General features: G+C 38.7%; 3 protein-coding genes across 3 annotated transcripts; all 3 read left to right on the forward strand.

The window, feature by feature from the left end:
• Nucleotides 1-268: 268 nt before the first annotated feature.
• On the forward strand, nt 269-2,617 carry LOC104092677 (GDSL esterase/lipase At2g40250-like). The gene is made up of 3 exons (XM_009598336.4): nt 269-1,063; nt 1,420-1,693; nt 2,217-2,617. The coding sequence occupies exons 1-3, from the start codon at nt 449-451 to the stop codon at nt 2,408-2,410; spliced, it is 1,083 nt and encodes a 360-aa protein (XP_009596631.1). The 5' UTR covers nt 269-448; the 3' UTR covers nt 2,411-2,617.
• Nucleotides 2,618-7,747: 5,130 nt separating this feature from the next.
• Nucleotides 7,748-9,844, forward strand: LOC138892607 (uncharacterized). Its single transcript, XM_070176343.1, has 6 exons — nt 7,748-8,112; nt 8,194-8,326; nt 8,423-8,608; nt 9,206-9,361; nt 9,507-9,583; nt 9,832-9,844. Exons 1-6 carry the CDS (start codon nt 7,748-7,750, stop codon nt 9,842-9,844), a joined length of 930 nt encoding a protein of 309 aa, XP_070032444.1.
• A 3,957-nt stretch (nt 9,845-13,801) lies between these two features.
• LOC138892608 (uncharacterized) lies at nt 13,802-18,528 on the forward strand. Its single transcript, XM_070176344.1, has 4 exons — nt 13,802-14,350; nt 14,402-14,698; nt 16,012-16,114; nt 18,077-18,528. Exons 1-4 carry the CDS (start codon nt 13,802-13,804, stop codon nt 18,526-18,528), a joined length of 1,401 nt encoding a protein of 466 aa, XP_070032445.1.
• The last annotated feature ends 280 nt before the right edge of the window (nt 18,529-18,808 follow it).

The raw sequence follows: 18,808 nt of genomic DNA on the forward strand, positions 1-18,808 counted from the left end.
TCAAAATGGAGAGCAAGTGTAAACTAAATCTCTAAAACTAATTATCATATATAGGAGTATATATATATGCAGAATATCTTGACATAAGAGTTGTGCTCTACTCGTACCAGTCATGTATCCTTATATTATTAAGCTTTATAGAAAGCTCCTTTAAGTTGGCTTGATTTGTTTAGATAGCTAACCTGAGTACTTGACCCTACCTTCAAGTAAACAATCTACAAAATAGAAAAACAAAAAACGCTTCAAAATAGATAACTAATCCTACTTAAATTAAAGACACAGTATTTTAGTTTTAGTTTAACACGAACTCGTTTGTTCCAAGATCATCTGATCCTAAAAGCAAGGTATTGGTGTCCCAATTTAACCCAAACATGTCTTTTCATCATTATAAAAATTCCTCCGTTTCCTCTTGATCTCCGCATACTAGGAAAAGTAAAGGCTACGTAAGATGCAAGCCAAAACAACCCTATTCTTTTTCCTAATACCGTTGTTCAATCTTTTCTTTCAACCCCATCTAACTAATGCATCTTCTACAAATATAACTGCAATTTTTGCTTTTGGTGACTCCGTTTTTGACCCTGGCAATAACAATGCCCTTCCTACTCTTTTCCGTGCCAATCATTGGCCATATGGTAAAGACTTTCCTGGCCAAGTTCCAACTGGGAGATGCTCTAATGGGAAATTGACAACAGATATTTTAGTTTCACTGTTGGGAATAAAGCAACTATTACCAGCTTATTTAGATCCTAAGGTCTCTGACAAAGACTTGTTAACTGGAGTCAGTTTTGCTTCGGGTGGTTCAGGATTGGATGAACTTACTGCCAAGGAAAATAATGTGCTGTCAATGGTGGATCAGTTAAATTACTTTGAGCAATCCTTGAAGAGAATGCAAAAAGTTGTAGGGGGAAAGGAAGCTGAACGTATAGTTGAAAAGGCTTTGTTTATGATTTCTGCGGGAACAAATGACATGTTGTTTAATTTTTATGACTTGCCAACTCGAAGATATATTTCTTTGTCAGGCTATCATGATTTTCTACTCAATAGACTTGAGGCTTTTGTCAATGTAAGTCTCACTGTTTTCGTGTAGCTCAACCCATTACTTTTTTTTTTTTTTTTGGTTTAACTTTCCTGTATTTAAAACCTATTGGCCTAATTAATCCGGATTTGTAAGAGTTTTTGCATTCTCAAATCCAGACTTTTAGTTAAGGATGGAGGGAATTCATCCCACTATACTCGGTGGTTTAACCTGTAAATTAATTTTTCATGTCATCAACCTGAAATAATTTTAATGGGCTCAAAATTAAAAAGAAAATTAAAGAAAAGAGGTAAATTCTTTTGCATGTGTCTTTGTCTAACAACATGTTATGTATTTATTGTATTAGTCTAACGTAACTTTGGTATTATTGATGTTAATGATAGGAATTGTATAAAATGGGAGCAAAAAAAATTGCTGTGGTAGGTCTTCCACCAATTGGCTGCTTGCCTGTGCAAGTCACCATTAATAGTTTGCTACCGAGCTTTCATATGTTTCAGCGTGTGTGCGTACAGCAGCAGAATTTTGAGTCGCAGAGTTATAACAAAAAGCTTCAAGCCCTCATATCCAGGTTGCGATCTACACTCTCTGGCTCCAAACTTGTGTATACGGATGTCTACAATCCCCTTTTGGACATTATTCAAAAACCATCAGCCTACGGTAAGATTAACTTTACCTTCATCCTACAAACAAGATATGTGTTTGATGCATGTCCGGTATGATAAAAGTCATATTCAATGGAAAATTTCTGAAAATACTTTTTTGGTGTTTGGTTAGTACGTATAAAATATTTTTTGGAAACAACAAATATTAAAATTGTAAAAACATTAACAAACAGACATTTTATAAAAGGTTTGGGCCTCAAGACTAATAATAATGTCTAGGTGATACTTATATTGAGCAAGTAGCTGTTATTACATTGATTACACACAAATAGTCGGTCAGATTCACTGTTCACTTGTCATAGCTGGTATACATAGATTGTACATTGATTATACATTGTTATACACCAATTATTCTCAATTTAATCGGTAGGGTGAGCAGCTATTTAGCTTAATTCTTCGAAAAAGAAAAGATTCCCCGAAAAGATGACTCTATTATATCTAACACACTTTGATTATCCCTTTGGACAAGTAACTTGGATGATTGATTTTTTTCTTGTTTTTTATTTATTTTGAAATAGGGTATGATCATATCCTTGAAGCTTGCTGTGGAACAGGTTCGTTAGAGATGGGGCCTTTATGCAATGAGTTCAATCCAACATGTGTTAATCCTTCAAGATATCTCCTTTGGGATGCTGTTCATCCTACACAAGCAACTAATGAATATCTTGTTCATAATTTCCAGAGGACTGTGCTTCCCCAACTTGTTGACTAATTGGGGTCGATTATGACAAATGGTCATTAGATTTAGAATAGTGGAATAAACTTGATTCTTTTAACTAGGGATTTCTTCTCCTTTTTTGTTTAGCGTTAAAATTTCTAAACTTTGATATTCTTTTATACCATTGGTTAAACGTGATATTAGAGTCACCGTACCGGCTCTTGAATTAGATGAAGAGATATACAGAATTCATTAATTATTTGAATTATTGTTGGCAAAATACATAAAGACCCCGTTATATTTGTCCAAAAAATAAGTTTGAATACTTAAACTAAACGGGTGTTCTTTTACCTTCCTATTCTTGTTCGGAGTGAATTAAATGCCACCCTAACACTATAATACCAGTCTCACAATGTGCGGTGCTTTACACACGCACCACATCATTGCCACATCAACGCCACATTAGAGCCATATCAGCACCGCGTTAGAACCACGTCAGAAATTATCTAAATTTTAATTTTTTTAACCTTTTCGTTCCTTTTTTGTCTATTCACATTTTTTTTTCCATACTCTTTATTTAATACACTAATAAATTCCTCTTAATTATTATTTTTTCATCGAATTCTCATCCGTATATACACTACAAATTTAAATCCCTTTGATCTTGGTTAATCTCCTCTTTTTTTGTTTCGTTATCTTATCATATTAATTATTTTCAATTTTTCATTTCAATCTTCAACATTCACTATGATTTTTTCTTGTTCAATTAACCGCAACATACGAAAAGATGCTATATTAATTTCTTAATTTTTAGAACAAAGAAAAATTCATTATCATGTTCTTAATATGTTGGGACTGAATAAAAAAGAAGAAGAAAGAAGATGAGGCAGATGGCGAGAAAGAAAAAAATTAAAAGAGAAAAGGAAGAAGAAAGAAGATGGCGAGAAAAAAAAATTAAAAGAAAAAAGGAAGAAGAAAGAGGATGAGGAGCTGGGCGAATGGAGCATAAGGAAGGGGGAGGTGGTTAGAAGAAAGAGAAAGAAGGCAGGTGGTAGGTTAAAAAAATGAGAGGGGCACAATCTTATTTTTTATTTTATTTTTAATACATATTATCAGCATGCCCATTTTTTATTAAATTTTACGCGCTTTTATTTTATTTTATTTTTTCTTTTCTTTCATATCAGCCTTTAGGGTGACAATTAGTTCACTCCGAACAAGAATATGAGGATAAAAAAATACTCGTTTAATTTAGATATTTAAACCTATTTTTTGGACCAGTTTAATGGGTCTTTATGTATTTTGCCAATTATCATTCTTCAAAGTTTTGCCCATCTTTTAAGTTATGGGCTAGTGGTGCAATTCACAATGGTGAAACGTGTATACAACAACACCTAAGAATAAACAACATGCAGGCACATGGTTGTCTCCGCTTAAAATTAAGAAAATCCAATAATCCGATTAATTAATATCGATTGAAATTGGATAGCCAAATCGTGTACCATTTGATGGCCAGATTGTGCCTTCCAATGTTTAGCTGGTAACTGAGATTCTTACCTTTAATAAAGCTATTATTCCTGATCACTATCTCATCTTCTGAGACATCTAAGCTAATAAATTAATTAACACGAAAATTAATGTAATTGAGATATACCAACTCCCTATGAGCAGTACTTTAAAGGCGACATTACAATAGATCACTCGCTATGTAGTAAATTCAAGTAATTAAAGGGGAACGGTTTGCTGCTTATAACTGCAGCATGTAAATGAAAGGTTGCGGTATTACAATCAGCTAAGCTGCCAAAACTCAGGAGATCTATATGAGAATAGCTTGCTCCCTTTTGACTATATATACCTAAAAATTCTAGAATTAGCAATAATGGTCCAGAAAATTTGGAGTAACCAACATTTTTTGACAACTTCAGTTTAGGATTTGCATTTGCATTATCCAGCAGTTTTATGGACTAATTGGACAAAAGTGGGTTGCTCTGGTGGTAAGCACCTTCCACTTTCAACTAAGAGGTTGTGAGTTCGAATCACCCAGGGGCGAAGCTACAGTGTAGATCGAAAAATGTCAGAAAATTAACACTGTGTATATAGGTAAAATTTTGGATTTACATGCGTGTAATACATATTGAACACCCTTACAACAATGAAGAATCATAGCTCAGTGGCAAAAGGTGGTCAAGAGGGCCTCATGGTCCCGGGTTCGAGTTCCACTCTCCACAATTTTTATTTTTCTTGTTCAAGTTTGAACGCCTTTAAAATATTTTCTAGCTTCGCCACTGGAATCACCCCAAGAGCAAAGTGGGGAAGTTTTTGGAGGGAGGGAGCCGAGGGTCTATCGGAAATAGCATCTCTACCTAAGGGTAAGGTAGGGGTAAGATCTGTGTACACACTACCCTCCCCAGACCCCATTAGTGAGATTATATTGGGTTGTTGTTGTTGTTGTTGTTTATGGACTAATTGGTGAAGGACGAAAAAGAAAAAAAGTGAAATCAACTTTGATACAACGTTTGGTTTGCGATATAAAATCTTCATAACTAATACAGATATTACTGGTGCGAGATTTAAGTCAATAATGGGATGCATGATAATGCGAGATAAAATTTTGAATTAGACTAGTTAAGAATCAGAAATAATTTGACAATTGGTAAGGATATAAAAGTAAAGCCTACTATCACCGAATCAAGTACAAGAATGTTATTGTTTACCCTCAAAATCGGATAACAATTAAATTTGTAAGTGATTTTAAGGATATGCGAATTAATTTGATACAAAGTGATAAATTAAGACAAATTAAGTAAACAAAGATAAAATGGATTCAAACCAGACGAGGATGATAGTTTCAGCCTTAGTAAAATACCTACCATCGATCCGGGCTTGCTATGGCCAACACTGATGAATAAGAGAAAGAGCTAATAACAGAGAAAATAATAATATATTACTTTGGAATGTGTGTTACAGTGTGTTTAATGAATTATCAGACCCTCTTTATATAGTAGGGGAATCCTACACTAGGTACAACTCTATAAAAGGTAGAAAAATCCTCTGATTAGCTGATTGTCGGTTCTTCATCGATACGTACTGAGATCCCCGCCGTGATATCCTGGCGGTCAAGGATATAACGGCCCTCCGTTGGCCGTGCTTGATTGCCAGACAATGTTCTTCGAAGTCGTTCAAGGCTATGACCGATTCTGAACCATGATCCTGATATTCTCGAGGGCGGGTGTCATGCCCCCGGATTCTGACTCGATGAGACTTTTGCCTCGATTTCGGACCCCTGTCATCATGTCTCGAGCCTGGCTTATTTTATCGGAGACCGGGGTATACCATGAGCCAAGTTTAATCCATATACAAATAGTCCCCTCGTTTCTCAGAGAGTAAATAATGAGAAACGACATGAGCTCCCGATTCTTATTTTGACACATCGCGGCTGAAACGACAAAACACCCGAAATGTCTCGCCAGTCATGTCATAATAACATTAAATGCATGTCAGCTGCCGGTCGGTTGTCCCTGGACGCAAAACGTCGCTGAACTCCTATAAATACTCCCTCATCTGTCCATTTTTCACTTTACAACAGATCTTCTACCTTCGTACCTTCAGGATTTCAATACTCTCTAGCGTTTTACCTCAGTTGCTCAAGGTTCTTCAGTACTTTGCAAAAACCTTTACTCATCTCTTACTCAAGCCGACAAGTATGATCTTTCAACTTTCGATCTTTCTCCATCTTTTCCAAGATTTTTCTTCCATAACAATGGAAAAAACCTCAAAATCTGTTCCTCATAGGGATGCTCCTTCTTCCTCGCGACTGACCACTGAGGTCGAGGAGACTATCCCCGGTACGATTGTTGATGAACCGGCGGAAGAGCCCCCCTTGAAAATGTTCATTCCCGGTGGCTATTCGGTCGCTGACGATTTCAAGGTCGAGAAGCCTTCTTCTGTACAAGGTCGGTGTGAGGAGGCCTCGAGATACATCTGCTCAATTACTGAAAAGGTCCTCCCCACGGTCCAAAAAGACTACAATTGGGCCGACAAAGACATAATGTTCCCCGACTTCGAAGAGGCCATTACCACCCATGTTGAGGGATATCTAAGTGTTTACACTTATCCCTTTACATTGGGCCCGGTAGACCCAGTCATCTTAAACTTCTGCAGGAGGTACAACGTATGCCTTGGCCAGATTCATCCGTCACTATAGAGGATCGTGATCCTCCTCAGATTCTTTGTGAACAAAATTGATGGGTGCTCATTCACGATCGATCATCTACTCCACTTATACAGTCCCCGAATCTTCCGGGGGAGGGGGAGGGGTGTTGGCCCAAGTGAAGGCTTGTTTTAAAGATTGACAAAGGAAGCTCAGGCATGAACCAGGTCCATCCCTTGTGTGCATAGACATGGGCAGATTCGAGCATGTGGGATGCACGTAAAGGAGATAAGCTTAACTTGGTATAATTGATATCTCCTGATCGAAAAGGTTGCATAATTGATAAGGAGAAGGACTCCTTAATCAAAGAGAACACTATTCAAGATAAGGGAGGAGTTAGAAGTTGAGATCAACTAGAACTCTTCCACCAAGGAAGAGTAGCATTAGAACTCTAGTTATTTCTTTATATACTAACTCTATATATTGCAGGATGTTCTCATTCTATAGGTACGCATAAAAGTAGAAGTTAAACGTGAGCTGAGAACAAAATAGCAAGGCATTTTGCAAACAATTCTTGTTTGATTTAAGTGTGCGAACCTGAAGCTACATGAACCAGATAGAAGAACCAGTTCCAAGTGTCTGTCTTTTATTCTAGTTCAATTGTAGTAGGTGTTTTCAAGTTGTACCTTTCAGCTTTATCTAGAGGCAATTGTAATAGGTACTCAGAGTATTCAAGTTAGAGTTAACTTGAAGTTGTCGCAACAGTTAGAGGTTGTTTGCCACAACGGGATTAAAGTTAATCCTAGGTTTACAAAAGTATTTTGTAAATGCAGTCTTTGGCTCAGTGATTTAGTGGAGAGTTCGGAAAACTCCTACTGAGAAGTAGGTCGTGGTTTTTTTTCACCTTTTGAGCCAGGTGTTTATCACGTAAAATACTTGTGTTCTTTACTTTCCGCATTTACTATTTCAAAAATAATAGGTTAAGAAACACATAGAAGAACCCGGTCCTTCTATAATCAGTTTAAGCGAAAAATTGGGTACCACACAAATTACCCCTCCCCCCCCACCCCCTTGTGTGGTGTTGAAGTTAAAACATCAATTGGTATTAGAGTTGGTTATCCTTGAAGAGGCTAACACCTTAGGAGAAGATCAAGATAAGTGCACCACCTGGAAAGTAGGAAGGACAATCCACTGCTAGGCCACCACTCTTCAACGGCCAGTACTACTCCTGGTGGAAAAACAGAATGAGAGACCATATCATAGGAGAGGACTATGAGCTATGGGACATTGTCACTGATAGTCCCCTAGCTACCATGAAGAAAAATGATGAAGGAATAGATGTGTCAAAAACAAGAGCTGACTGCACTGCTGAGGACTTGAGAAAATGGGGAAAAACTGCTAAGGCCAAGAAATGGCTTGTGTGTGGATTTGGTCAAGACGAGTACATCAGAATTCAAAGCTGTACCACTGCTAAGGAAATTTGGGACACTTTGCAAGTGGCTTATGAAGGAACACCTCAAGTGAAGATATCCAGAGGAACACTACTATATTCTCAATATGAGAATTTCACCATGAATGAAGGGAAAACCATCCAAGAGATGTATACAAGGTTCACCATACTGACAAATGAACTTAAGTCTCTTGGAAGGATTATTCCTGAAGAAGACAGAGTTGAGAAGATTTTGACAAGGGTTCAGTCAGTTACTTGGGAGAGCAAAATCACTGTCATTCAGGAATCAAAGAACATTGCCACTCTTAAGTTGGACGAGCTAATTGAAAATATCACTGCTTATGAACTTAGAAGGAAAATCATGAAGATGGATGTACCCAAGAAGGAAAGGAGCCTGGCACTCAGAATCACTGAAGGTTCTGATCTAGAAGATGATGAAATGGCTATGATCACAACGGACTTCAAGAAGTACCTAAAGAGAGGAAAGGGTCCTTCAAGAAGTGGAAGCTATAGCAAACCAAAGGTTCCTGAAAGGCAGACCAATGAGGGATGCTACAAGTGTGGTAAGACTGATCACCACATCAAGAACTGCCTTCAATGGGAAATTGAATGGAAGAAGGAAATAGCTGAACGAAGAAATGGGAAGAAGGAACAGGTTCAACCCAAGAAGAATAAAGGATAAACAAAGGCTATGGTTGTTGCTTGGGGAGAAAGCTCAGATGAAAGCTCAGATGATGAAGATGGAGATGAAAAAGCACTTATGGCCATTGGAGAATCTGATGAGGAATCTGAGGTAAGTGTAATTCATCTCAAAGACAAGATTAAATTTTTGTCTAAAGAAAGGCTATCTGAATTACTTCTAGATTTTATTGATGAATCTGAGGATGTAAACAATGAAAAGGAACAACTATCCAAGGAATGCGTGATTTTGAAAGCAAAGTGTAAGAACCTGGAACTCAGGGTTAGTGAGACTATAAGTGAAAATACTGCATTAAAGAACCAGGTTCATACATTTAAATTAAATGTCCTAGAACTTAGATCTGAAAACCTAAAACTGAAATTTGGAACAAGTAAGAAGACAGTTGATTGCACACAACTCACTCTATAAGAAAATGTAGGTAAACTAAAAGATGAGTTGTATAAGAAGGATGAGCAGGTTAGAATTTTGAAGGAGGATCTAGGCAAGGTCAAGCATTAACTAGACAGAACTTGTAAATGGAACAGGTCCTCCGATGCACTTTGATGGCTACAGGAATATCATAGTAGCAATAGAAGAGGACTTGGCTTTGGGAATCTGCCACCTAAATGGGATCCCAAAAGCAAGTACCTTACACTTCCTGAGAACAAGATTTGTACTCACTGTGGTAAAATAGGTCACAATAAAAGTGAATGCAATGCAAAAGAAAAGGCAAGCCAAAAGAACAAAGAATTTGTTCAAGGGAAGAATAGGCTACCAAGTTGGGCTAAAAAGAATCTGATTCATCCTTTTTCCTATAGAAAGGGACCCAAACTAGTTTGGGTTCCTAATACTAACCCCTGATTTCCTTTTGTAGGTCTTAGTGAAGTGGAGCAGCCAAATATGGTACATGTATAGTGGCTGCTCAAAGCACATGTCAGGAAGCAAGAACCAGTTTCTTTCACTTGAGGACCTCAAAGGAGGTAATGTCTCCTTTGAAAATGGGAAGAAAGGTGAGATCATTGGGGTTGGAAAGGTAGGTAAGACTGATTCTCACTTTATTGAGAATGTCTACTTGATAGATGAACCTGAAATACAGTCTAATCAGTGTATCACAACTCTGTGATAGAGGTAACTTGGTAGCATTCACCTCTACCAAATGTTTTGTGATTAATCTTACCATTGACAAGATTGTTTTACAGGGAAAAAGAGTGAACAATATATATATTGTAGATCTGTCCACACTTTCAAAAAATGAACTCACTTGCTTAAGTGTGTTGGACAATGATCCCCTCCTTTGGCACAAGAGACCTGGACATGCAAGTCTGAGTCAACTCAACAAATTAGTCTCCAAGGACCTGGTGATAGGGTTGCCTAACATCAAGTTCAAGGATGACAAAGTTTGTGAGGCTTGTGCAAGGGGAAAGCAGGTAAGATCCTCTTTTAAATGCAAGAAAGTGGTAAGCACCACTAGGACGATGGAACTGGTCCATATGAATCTCTGTGGTCCAATGAGAACATTAAGCAGAGATGGTAAAAGATATGTGATGGTGTTTGTTGATGATTACTCTAGGTTTACTTGGACATTGTTTTTAACATCTAAAGATGAAGCATTTGACATGTTCACTTCTTTTGTTAGAAAAACTCAGAAACAACTAGGTAATCAACTTGCATCAATTTGGTCTGATCATGGCACTGAATTTGAAAATGCTAAATTTGCTGAATTTTGTGATGAGCATGGAATGGATCATAATTTTTCTGCTCCTACGACTCCACAACAAAATGGAGTAGTTGAAAGAAAGAATAGGACACTCGAAGATATGGCTAGGACTATGCTTCTCTCTAGTAAACTGCCCCATAGCTTCTGGGCAGAAGCTGTAACTACTGCATGCTACATCATAAATAAGTGCATGACTAGAGCTCTTGTAGAGAAGACTCCCTATGAGTTACTTAAAGGGTGAAAACCAAACATATCCCATCTTAGGGCATTTGGATGTAAGTGCTTTGTGCACAACAATGGTAAAGACTCCTTAGGTAAGTTTAATCCCAGAAGTGATAAGGGAGTATTCTTGGGATATTCTTCACATAGCAAACCTTATAAGGTCTATAACAAAAGAACTATTTGTGTAGAAGAAAGTGTTCATGTGATTTTTGATAAAACTAATATTCTTTCTGAGAGGCATGAACATGATGATGAAGTAATTGTGCTGGTAAGAAACTCAAATGAAACCACAGCCTAGACTGAAGTTGCACTAGAGGAAGGAACAGGTGACGGAACAGGTTCTTCCACCCAGGGCAACATGACAGAGGTGAATAGAACAAAGAGGAAATGATTCTCAAACCTCAAGGGAACCTGTCCATGAACCTGTTCCACAACAACAAAGCATTGAAGGAACATCAAGGGGAAACCAGTTGGTTGTAAAATCTTACAAGTATAAAAGTTCTCAGAACATAATCACTGATCCAACCTCTGGAATCAAAACCAGATCTTTATTAAAAAATCTTTCTGCTTTTGATGCCTTCTTATCTCTTATTGAACCTAAAAATATTGCTGAGGCTTTGCAGGATGTAGACTGGGTAAATGCAATGCAAGATGAACTCAACCAATTTAAAAGGAGTCAAGTTTGGCATCTAGTACCAAGACCCAAGGACATATTAGTAATTGGCACAAAATGGGTCTTTAAAAACAAACTTGATGAAGATGGAACAGTTACAAGGAATAAGGCAAGATTGGTGGTTCAAGGATATAGCCAAGAGGAGGGCATGGACTATGATGAAACCTTTGCTCCAGTTGCAAGGTTGGAAGCAATAAGACTCCTCATAGCCTTTGCTGCTTACATGGAATTCACCCTTTACCAAATGGATGTCAAGAGTGCCTTCATCAATGGCTATCTAAAGGAAGAAATGTTTGTCAAGCAACCTCCGGGGTTTGAAAGCAAGGAGAGTCCTGATCATGTGTACAAACTTGACAAAGCACTTTATGGGCTCAAGCAGGCTCCAAGACCATGTATGAAAGATTATCAAAGTTTTTGCTTGAGCATGACTACAAGAGAGGTAAAATTGACAATACTTTATTCTTGAAAGAAAAAGGTAAAGATCTCTTGGTAGTTCAGATATTTGTTGATGATATAATCTTTGGAGCAACTACTGATAAGTTAAGTAAATAATTTGCTAAACTAATGGGGAGTGAATTTGAAATGAGCATGATGGGTGAGCTTAATTTCTTTTTTAGGCTTACAAATTAAGCAAAATTCAAATGGAACTATGATCCATCTATAGAAGTATGTAAAAGAGTTTCTTAAAAGGTTTAAAATGGAAGATTCCAAAGAAATTGATACTCCTATTGCAACAGCTACAAAGTTGGATATAGATGAAACTGGTTCATCTGTTGATCAGAAGTTGTATAGGGGAATGACTGGCTCATTGTTGTATCTCACCGCTAGTAGACCTGACATTGTTTTCAGTGTAGGCCTTTGTGCAAGATTTTAGGCAAATCCAAAGGAGTCTCACTTGATTGTTGTCAAGAGAATTTTGAGATATCTAAAAGGCACCACTGATCTTTGTCTATGGTATTCAAAAGGTAGTAATTTCAATCTAGTGGGATATGCTGATACTGATTATGTAGGTTTTCTTGTGGATAAAAAGAGCACCTTAGGTATGGCACACTTTCTTGGCTCATGTCTTGTGTCTTGGGCTACCAAAAACAAAATTCAGTGGCCTTATCTACTGCTGAAGTTGAGTATGTTGTTGCTGCTTCATGTTGTGCTTAATTGTTGTGGATCAAATATCAATTAATGGACTTTGGAATTGAAGTTGGTTGTATTCCCATTTTTTGTGATAACACTAGTGCAATTAGTATGACCAAGAACCCGGTTCATCACAAGAGAACTAAGCACATAGATGTTAGGCATCACCTTTTGAGGGATTACTATGAAAAAGGTTTGATAATTGTGGAATTTTGTGCTACTGACAAGCAAATAGCTGACATCTTCACAAAAGCCCTAAGTAGAGATCACTTTGAAAGGAACATGTTAGAATTAGAGATGATTAAGATCACCTAAAAGGACCAGTTCAAAATTCACAATGAAAAAAAAATGATTTTGTTTTGTTAGAAAATGTGTAAATTGTTTATATAATTGGATTAAATTTTGCCCGGTCTCATACTTTCAATTGTATACTCTTGTGCCATGTTCTAAAATGACTCATTAATCTCTAATGATATTTTCTCTATTTTGGCAAACTTAGACTTACACAAGAGAATTCTCAGTGAAGAACCTAGTTCATCAAGATTACTCGGTATGTTTTCTACACTCTGCATAATTTAAAATAATAATATTTGGATCATGAGGAGAGTCCTACCTAATTCCAAACTCATTTTGGACTTATCCGTTACAAGTGAACCAGTTCCATTCAAAAGAGTCCCAAACCGAATTGAAGTACCTAGATTCTAGGGATACACTCCAACATCTTTTCAAAACTGAAATTCAGTTTGATTAGACTTCTAAAAGTCTGAAAAGCTGCCGTTATCCCATTAATTACTCCTCTTTAAATTGATCAGCTTTAGTGTATTCCTCACTTCATCTCTCTCAAGCCGTCAAAATACTCTCAATCTTCTTCATCTTCCAAACACAATCTAATTCTCTTCTCTTCCATACCCAAGAACAGAAATGGCTAACACTCCTGAAAACCCTTCATCACCATCATAAGAAACCACTTCCACACCCACTTTCACTCTTTCCAACACCCCAACTTCTAAAAAAAGAGTAAAAATGATGGCTCACAAGGTTGTTGCTGGTGGAGAGCAGATTCAGAAAATTAATGAACAACTGAAAGCGAGTAGGGAGGAAGAACCTCAGAAATCTAATGAATCCTTCAAATCTGCTACTGGGGGAGGGGGGGGGGAACTATTTCTTTCGAAACTGAACAAGTATCTTCTGGCCCTAAAGTCACTTCTGAGACAATTTTTGAAGTTCCTACAAATTTGGAGAATAGGTTTGTACTGGTAGGGTCTATACCAGGTGTTGAAACTATAAAGTCGGGAGGAGTTGGTGGTAAAAATGAAAAAGGAAAAGAAAAAGAGAGCAAGGGTGTTAGGAGTGCCGTGAAGGGAAAGGGTAAAAGAGTGGTTGATTCTTCACCCACTCCTGTGAGTTTAACCAAAGACCATGTAAAATGGTTGTTTGTGGAGAAAAATCTGCCGGAGTAGAGGAGAGTGTAAAGAAAACAGTGGGAAGTGGGTCTGGCGAAGCCGCCGAAGGGTTGGTTCAACTTGGAAAAAATATAGATGAACCTGTTTCATCTGAACAGGTTACCCTCGCAGACCTACTGAAGAGAGTGACTGAAAGTTATAATCCAAATAAGAAAGGGAGTTCAAAGACTAAAACCCATGGCACTGCTAGGGCAAATAAGAAAAGGAAGGCTGCCCCTTTTGTTACTATTGAAATTCCTCCCATAAGAGGAAGAGCCACAAGAAGTCAGCTAAAGCAGAATGAGGCAGAGCTGCAGAAAGCCTTAGAAGATAGTAGAAGAAAAGCAGTAGCTAAGGGAAAGAAGAAGATGGATGAGCCCATTGAGGCTGTTGACATTGATGAGATGGACCTGGTCCTTCGAGATAAAGATGAGACTGAAGAAGTGGAGGTTCTGACTCCCAAAGCCAAAAAAGCCAAGACTTCCACCAAGAAGTCTGTTTCGGAGTCAAAGTCTGCTGAACCATCAACCTTGGCAAAAAGAACAAGGTCTACTATGAAGTCAAAACAAGTGAAAATTGTTTAGGAAGAAGAATGGAGTGGAGAGGAAGAAGATGATTCTGACACTGAGAAAGACAAGATGGCCAAGTTTGGCAAGAGGACAATTTTGAAAGGCAGACTCCTCAGGGACTTAGAGGAGCAAGGAATGGTGTTGCTTTTGGAGAAGTTGGAATTGCAAGGCTGGAAGGACATGGTCCTTCAGATGGATGGCAAGTTGGACATGAATGAAATTGTTGAGTTTATGGCAAATGGTGAGGTGAAAGATGGAATGGTTACCAATATAGTAAAAGGAGTGCAAGTCTACTTCGATGTGAAGGAGTTGGTACAAGCAAGGATCATTTTGGGGCAAATACGCTGCTTGCTTGTGACTATGAAGTCCATGCCACTCCTAAAGAACCTAGTTCATCCAAGAAGGTACTAGTGAATAGCAAGGTGCGAGCCTTGGTGCAAGAAAGTGGGACTAAGGATGCTGAGATTGAGAGGCTAAAGAAGAGGTTGGCAAAGGTGGAGACTGAGAGAGATGCTCTCAGAACTGAGCTGGTAAGAGAAAAGGAGAAGAATGATGGCATTCTTCAGGATATGCTGAAACTGCTCCAAGCCAAAAACCAAGCACCTAGTTCTTCCCAGCCTTAAGCCTCCTAGCCTAGTGTAGATCAACCAGTGACTCCGTTCGGGATTTTTTGTTTTGCTCATGTTTCCAGTGTTTTTATTTCTTCTTATGCTTTGTGGTAGGATCTTATCAATCATCAATGAAATTCATTGTCTTTTGCTCTAACTGTTAGTTTATATATCTTTGATGGTTAATATCCTTATATTGATCTATGATGATTAATCCATGATTTCATTTGAACTAGCCCAGTGGCCATGAGTAAGTTTAAAATCTGGTTATCTTACATATTTATGCAACTTTTCGATGATGCCAAAAGAGGGAAAAAGTTTGTGCTGTACACTTTGAACAATGATGTTTATAACCTGATGAACCTAGTCCTTGATGATAAGTGATAAAAAGGGAAAATGTTTCTAACATTGTGTTGATGTTGAGCTAAGTTGAAACATGGCCTAAGCTTATGAAAAAGCATAGAGTTTGTCATCATCAAAAAGGGGGAATTTATTGGCCCAAGTGAAGGCTTGTTTTGAAGATTGACAAAGGAAGCTCAGGCATGAACCAGGTCCATCCCTTGTGTGCGTAGACACGGGTAGATTCAAGCATGTGGGATGCACGTGAAGGAGATAATCTTAACTTGGAATAATTAATATCTCCTGATCGAAAAGGTTGCATAATTAATAAGGAGAAAGATTCCTTAATCAAAGAAAACAATATCCAAGATAAGGGAGGAGTAAGAAGTTGAGATCAACTAGAACTCTTCCACCAAGGAAGAGTAGCATTAGAACTCTAGTTATTTCTTCATCTACTAACTTTATATATTGTAGCATGTTCTCATTCTACAGGTACGCACAAAAGCAGAAGTTAAACATGAGTTGAGAGCAAAATAGCAAGGCATTTTGCAAACAATTCTTGTGTGATTCAAGTGTGCGAACCTGTAGCTACATGAACCAGATAGAAGAACCAGTTCCAAGCGTCCATTTTTTATTCTAGTTCAATTGTAGTAGGTATTTTCAAGTTGTACCTTTCAGTTTTATCTAGAGAAAATTGTAATAGGTACTCAGAGTATTCAAGTTAGAGTTAACTTGAAGTTGTCGCAACAGTTAGAGGCTGTTTGCCACAATGGGATTATTGGTAATCCTAGGTTTACAAAAGTGTTTTGTAAATGCAGTCTTTGGCTCAGTGATTTAGTGGAGAGTTTGGGAAAATCTTACTGAGAAGTAGGTCGTGGTTTTTTTCACCTTTTGAGCCAGGTATTTTCCACGTAAAATACTTGTGTTTTTTACTTTCCGCATTTACTATTTCAACAATAATAGGTTAAGAAACACATAGAAGAACCCGGTCCTTCTATAATCAGTTTAAGCAAAAAATTGGGTAACACACAAATTACCCCCCCCCCCCTGTGTGGTATTGAAGTTAAAACATCAATTGGTATCAGAGTTGGTTATCCTTGAAGAGGCTAACACCTTAGGAGAAGATCAAGATAAGTGCACCACCTGGAAAGTAGGAAGGACAATCCACTGCTAGGCCACCACTCTTCAACGGCCAGTACTACTCCTGGTGGAAAAACAGAATGAGAGACGATATCATAGGAGAGGACTATGAGCTATGGGACAAGATCAAGATAAGTGAAGGCTTGTTTTAAAGATTGACAAAGGAAGCTCAGGCATGAACCAGGTTCATCCCTTGTGTGCATAGACACGGGCAAATTCGAGTATGTGGGATGCACTTGAAAGAGATAAGCTTAACTTGGTATAATTGATATCTCCTGATCGAAAAGGTTGCATAATTGATAAGGAGAAGGACTCCTAAATCAAAGAGAACACTATCCAAGATAAGGGAGGAGTTAGAAGTTGAGATCAACTAGAACTCTTCCACCAAGGAAGAGTAGCATTAGAACTCTAGTTATTTCTTCATCTACTAACTCTATATATTGTAGGATGTTCTCATTTTACTGGCACGCACAAAAGCAGAAGTTAAACATGAGCTGTTTGCAAACAATTTTTGTGTGATTTAAGTGTGCGAACTTGAAGCTACATGAACCAGATAGAAGAACCAGCTCCAAGCGTCTGTCTTTTATTCTAGTTCAATTGTAGTAGGTGTTTTCAAGTTGTACCTTTCAGCTTTATCTAGAGGCAATTGTAATAGGTACTCAGAGTATTCAAGTTAGAGTTAACTTGAAGTTGTCGCAACAGTTAGAGGCTGTTTGCCAAAACGGGATTAGAGTTAATCCCAGGTTTACAAAAGTGTTTTGTAAATGCAGTCTTTGGCTTAGTGATTTAGTGGAGAGTTTGGGAAACTCCTACTGAGAAGTAGGTCGTGGGTTTTTCACCTCTTGTGCCAGGTGTTTTCCACGTAAAATACTTGTGTTTACTTTTCACATTTACTACTTCAGCAATAGTAGGTTAAGGAACACATAGAAGAACCCAGCCCTTCTATAATAAGTTTAAGCGAAAAATTGGGTACCACACAAATCACCCCCCTCTTGTGTGGTATTGAAGTTAAACATCAGGGGGGGACTGATAAAGCTAGTATGTCGGGCCAGCAAAGCCCTGTTCTCAAGCATCACTGAAGGAGGCATTTGGTGTGATAGACATCATCGACTCACCCTCGTTTACCGAGTCTATCTACAACGAGGCCCAAATGATAAAAGAATGACCCAATGATGGGGCCCACGGAGCGGACGATCCCCTCTGCTATTTTTTTAATGGTTTGGATTCCACCGCTATGGAGGACGCCACCGGGTTAGGTGATTTAGAGACACCGATGAAAAGTTTATCCTCGGAGGTAGGTGGGCCTAACTCGAGCCCGAGACTGGTCAACTAGTTCCCTGCCCCGAGTGCAGATCCTGGTCGGAAGCGGTCAATTATCATCACCATTCAGGAGGATGCCCGGGTTCTTTCTGCCCCTGTTGGGGTAGCTAGTTACCTCCGGTGCCTGGTAACCAAAGAAGACCAGGCAAAAATGAACGAGGTGGATACGCCATGCCTGTTCAACGAGGCACAATAGGCGCTGAACCAGGTATGGTGTTGCCAAACATTTCCATTTTTCATCTTTAGTTCCTGATGATTCTAATATTTCTTCTCATATTTCAAGCCTCAATGCTTCATCATGAAACCTTCCTGAAGTATCGGGATGAGCTGAGCCAACTCAAGGCCGAAGTCAAAGAGCTTGATGAGAAGAGAGACATGTACAAACTTCTCAGCGAGCAACGTGAAGGTGAGGCTAAGAGCCTTGGAGCCGAGTTGGAAGTGGCTCAGAAAGAACACGCCGACTTGGTGGAACAAGTAAAAATCTTTAAAGTTAGTGATGATGAGCTAGACACGATGACTAACGGTCAGAACCCGCAGATCCAACAGAAGATTAATCGGATCGACCAACTCCGGGCCGAGATGGATGTAATCAAGGTTGAGGCCAAAGAGTGGAAGGGCAAGATGGATCGCTTGGCCTTGGAAAATGAGACTGCCTGGGCACAATTAACCTCGGCGGAGGCTCAACTTCGAGCGATGGGGGAGAAATTTGAGGCCCGATCGCAAAACGTCGAGTAGCTCCAGTCTTAACTAGGCTCGACTGTTGCCAATCGGGTTACCCTCGCCAAGGAGCTTAAAGCAGCCAAGTTAGTGGATGAAATACCCAGGGCCGATGCCGATGAGATGGTGTCCCAGTACAAAGCTAATGACGAGGCAACCCAGGACCACCTGAAAGATATTGTTGAATATGTGAAGTGGCAGTCCCGAAGGGAGGCCCTCGAGAAGGTTCATGCCTAGGGTTTTGATTTATCAGCCAAGATCAAAAATGCTAAGGGGTTCGAGGTCGAGGCCAAGAAGT

This window comes from Nicotiana tomentosiformis, chromosome 5 (assembly GCF_000390325.3).
Source record: "Nicotiana tomentosiformis chromosome 5, ASM39032v3, whole genome shotgun sequence".
Classification (NCBI taxonomy): domain Eukaryota; kingdom Viridiplantae; phylum Streptophyta; class Magnoliopsida; order Solanales; family Solanaceae; genus Nicotiana; species Nicotiana tomentosiformis.

Coding starts and splice junctions, on each gene's coding strand:
- LOC138892607 (XM_070176343.1), top strand. CDS start 7,748: ATGAGAGACCATATCATAGGAGAGGACTATGAGCTATGGGACATTGTC. Junction 8,113..8,193: donor ATCCAAGAGATGTATACAAG/GTTCACCATACT, acceptor GATTTTGACAAG/GGTTCAGTCAGTTACTTGGG. Junction 9,362..9,506: donor AATGCAATGCAAAAGAAAAG/GCAAGCCAAAAG, acceptor TTCCTTTTGTAG/GTCTTAGTGAAGTGGAGCAG.
- LOC104092677 (XM_009598336.4), top strand. CDS start 449: ATGCAAGCCAAAACAACCCTATTCTTTTTCCTAATACCGTTGTTCAAT. Junction 1,064..1,419: donor GACTTGAGGCTTTTGTCAAT/GTAAGTCTCACT, acceptor TGTTAATGATAG/GAATTGTATAAAATGGGAGC. Junction 1,694..2,216: donor TCAAAAACCATCAGCCTACG/GTAAGATTAACT, acceptor ATTTTGAAATAG/GGTATGATCATATCCTTGAA.
- LOC138892608 (XM_070176344.1), top strand. CDS start 13,802: ATGGTTGTTTGTGGAGAAAAATCTGCCGGAGTAGAGGAGAGTGTAAAG. Junction 14,351..14,401: donor CTGCTGAACCATCAACCTTG/GCAAAAAGAACA, acceptor AAAATTGTTTAG/GAAGAAGAATGGAGTGGAGA. Junction 14,699..16,011: donor ACTTCGATGTGAAGGAGTTG/GTACAAGCAAGG, acceptor TGTACCTTTCAG/TTTTATCTAGAGAAAATTGT.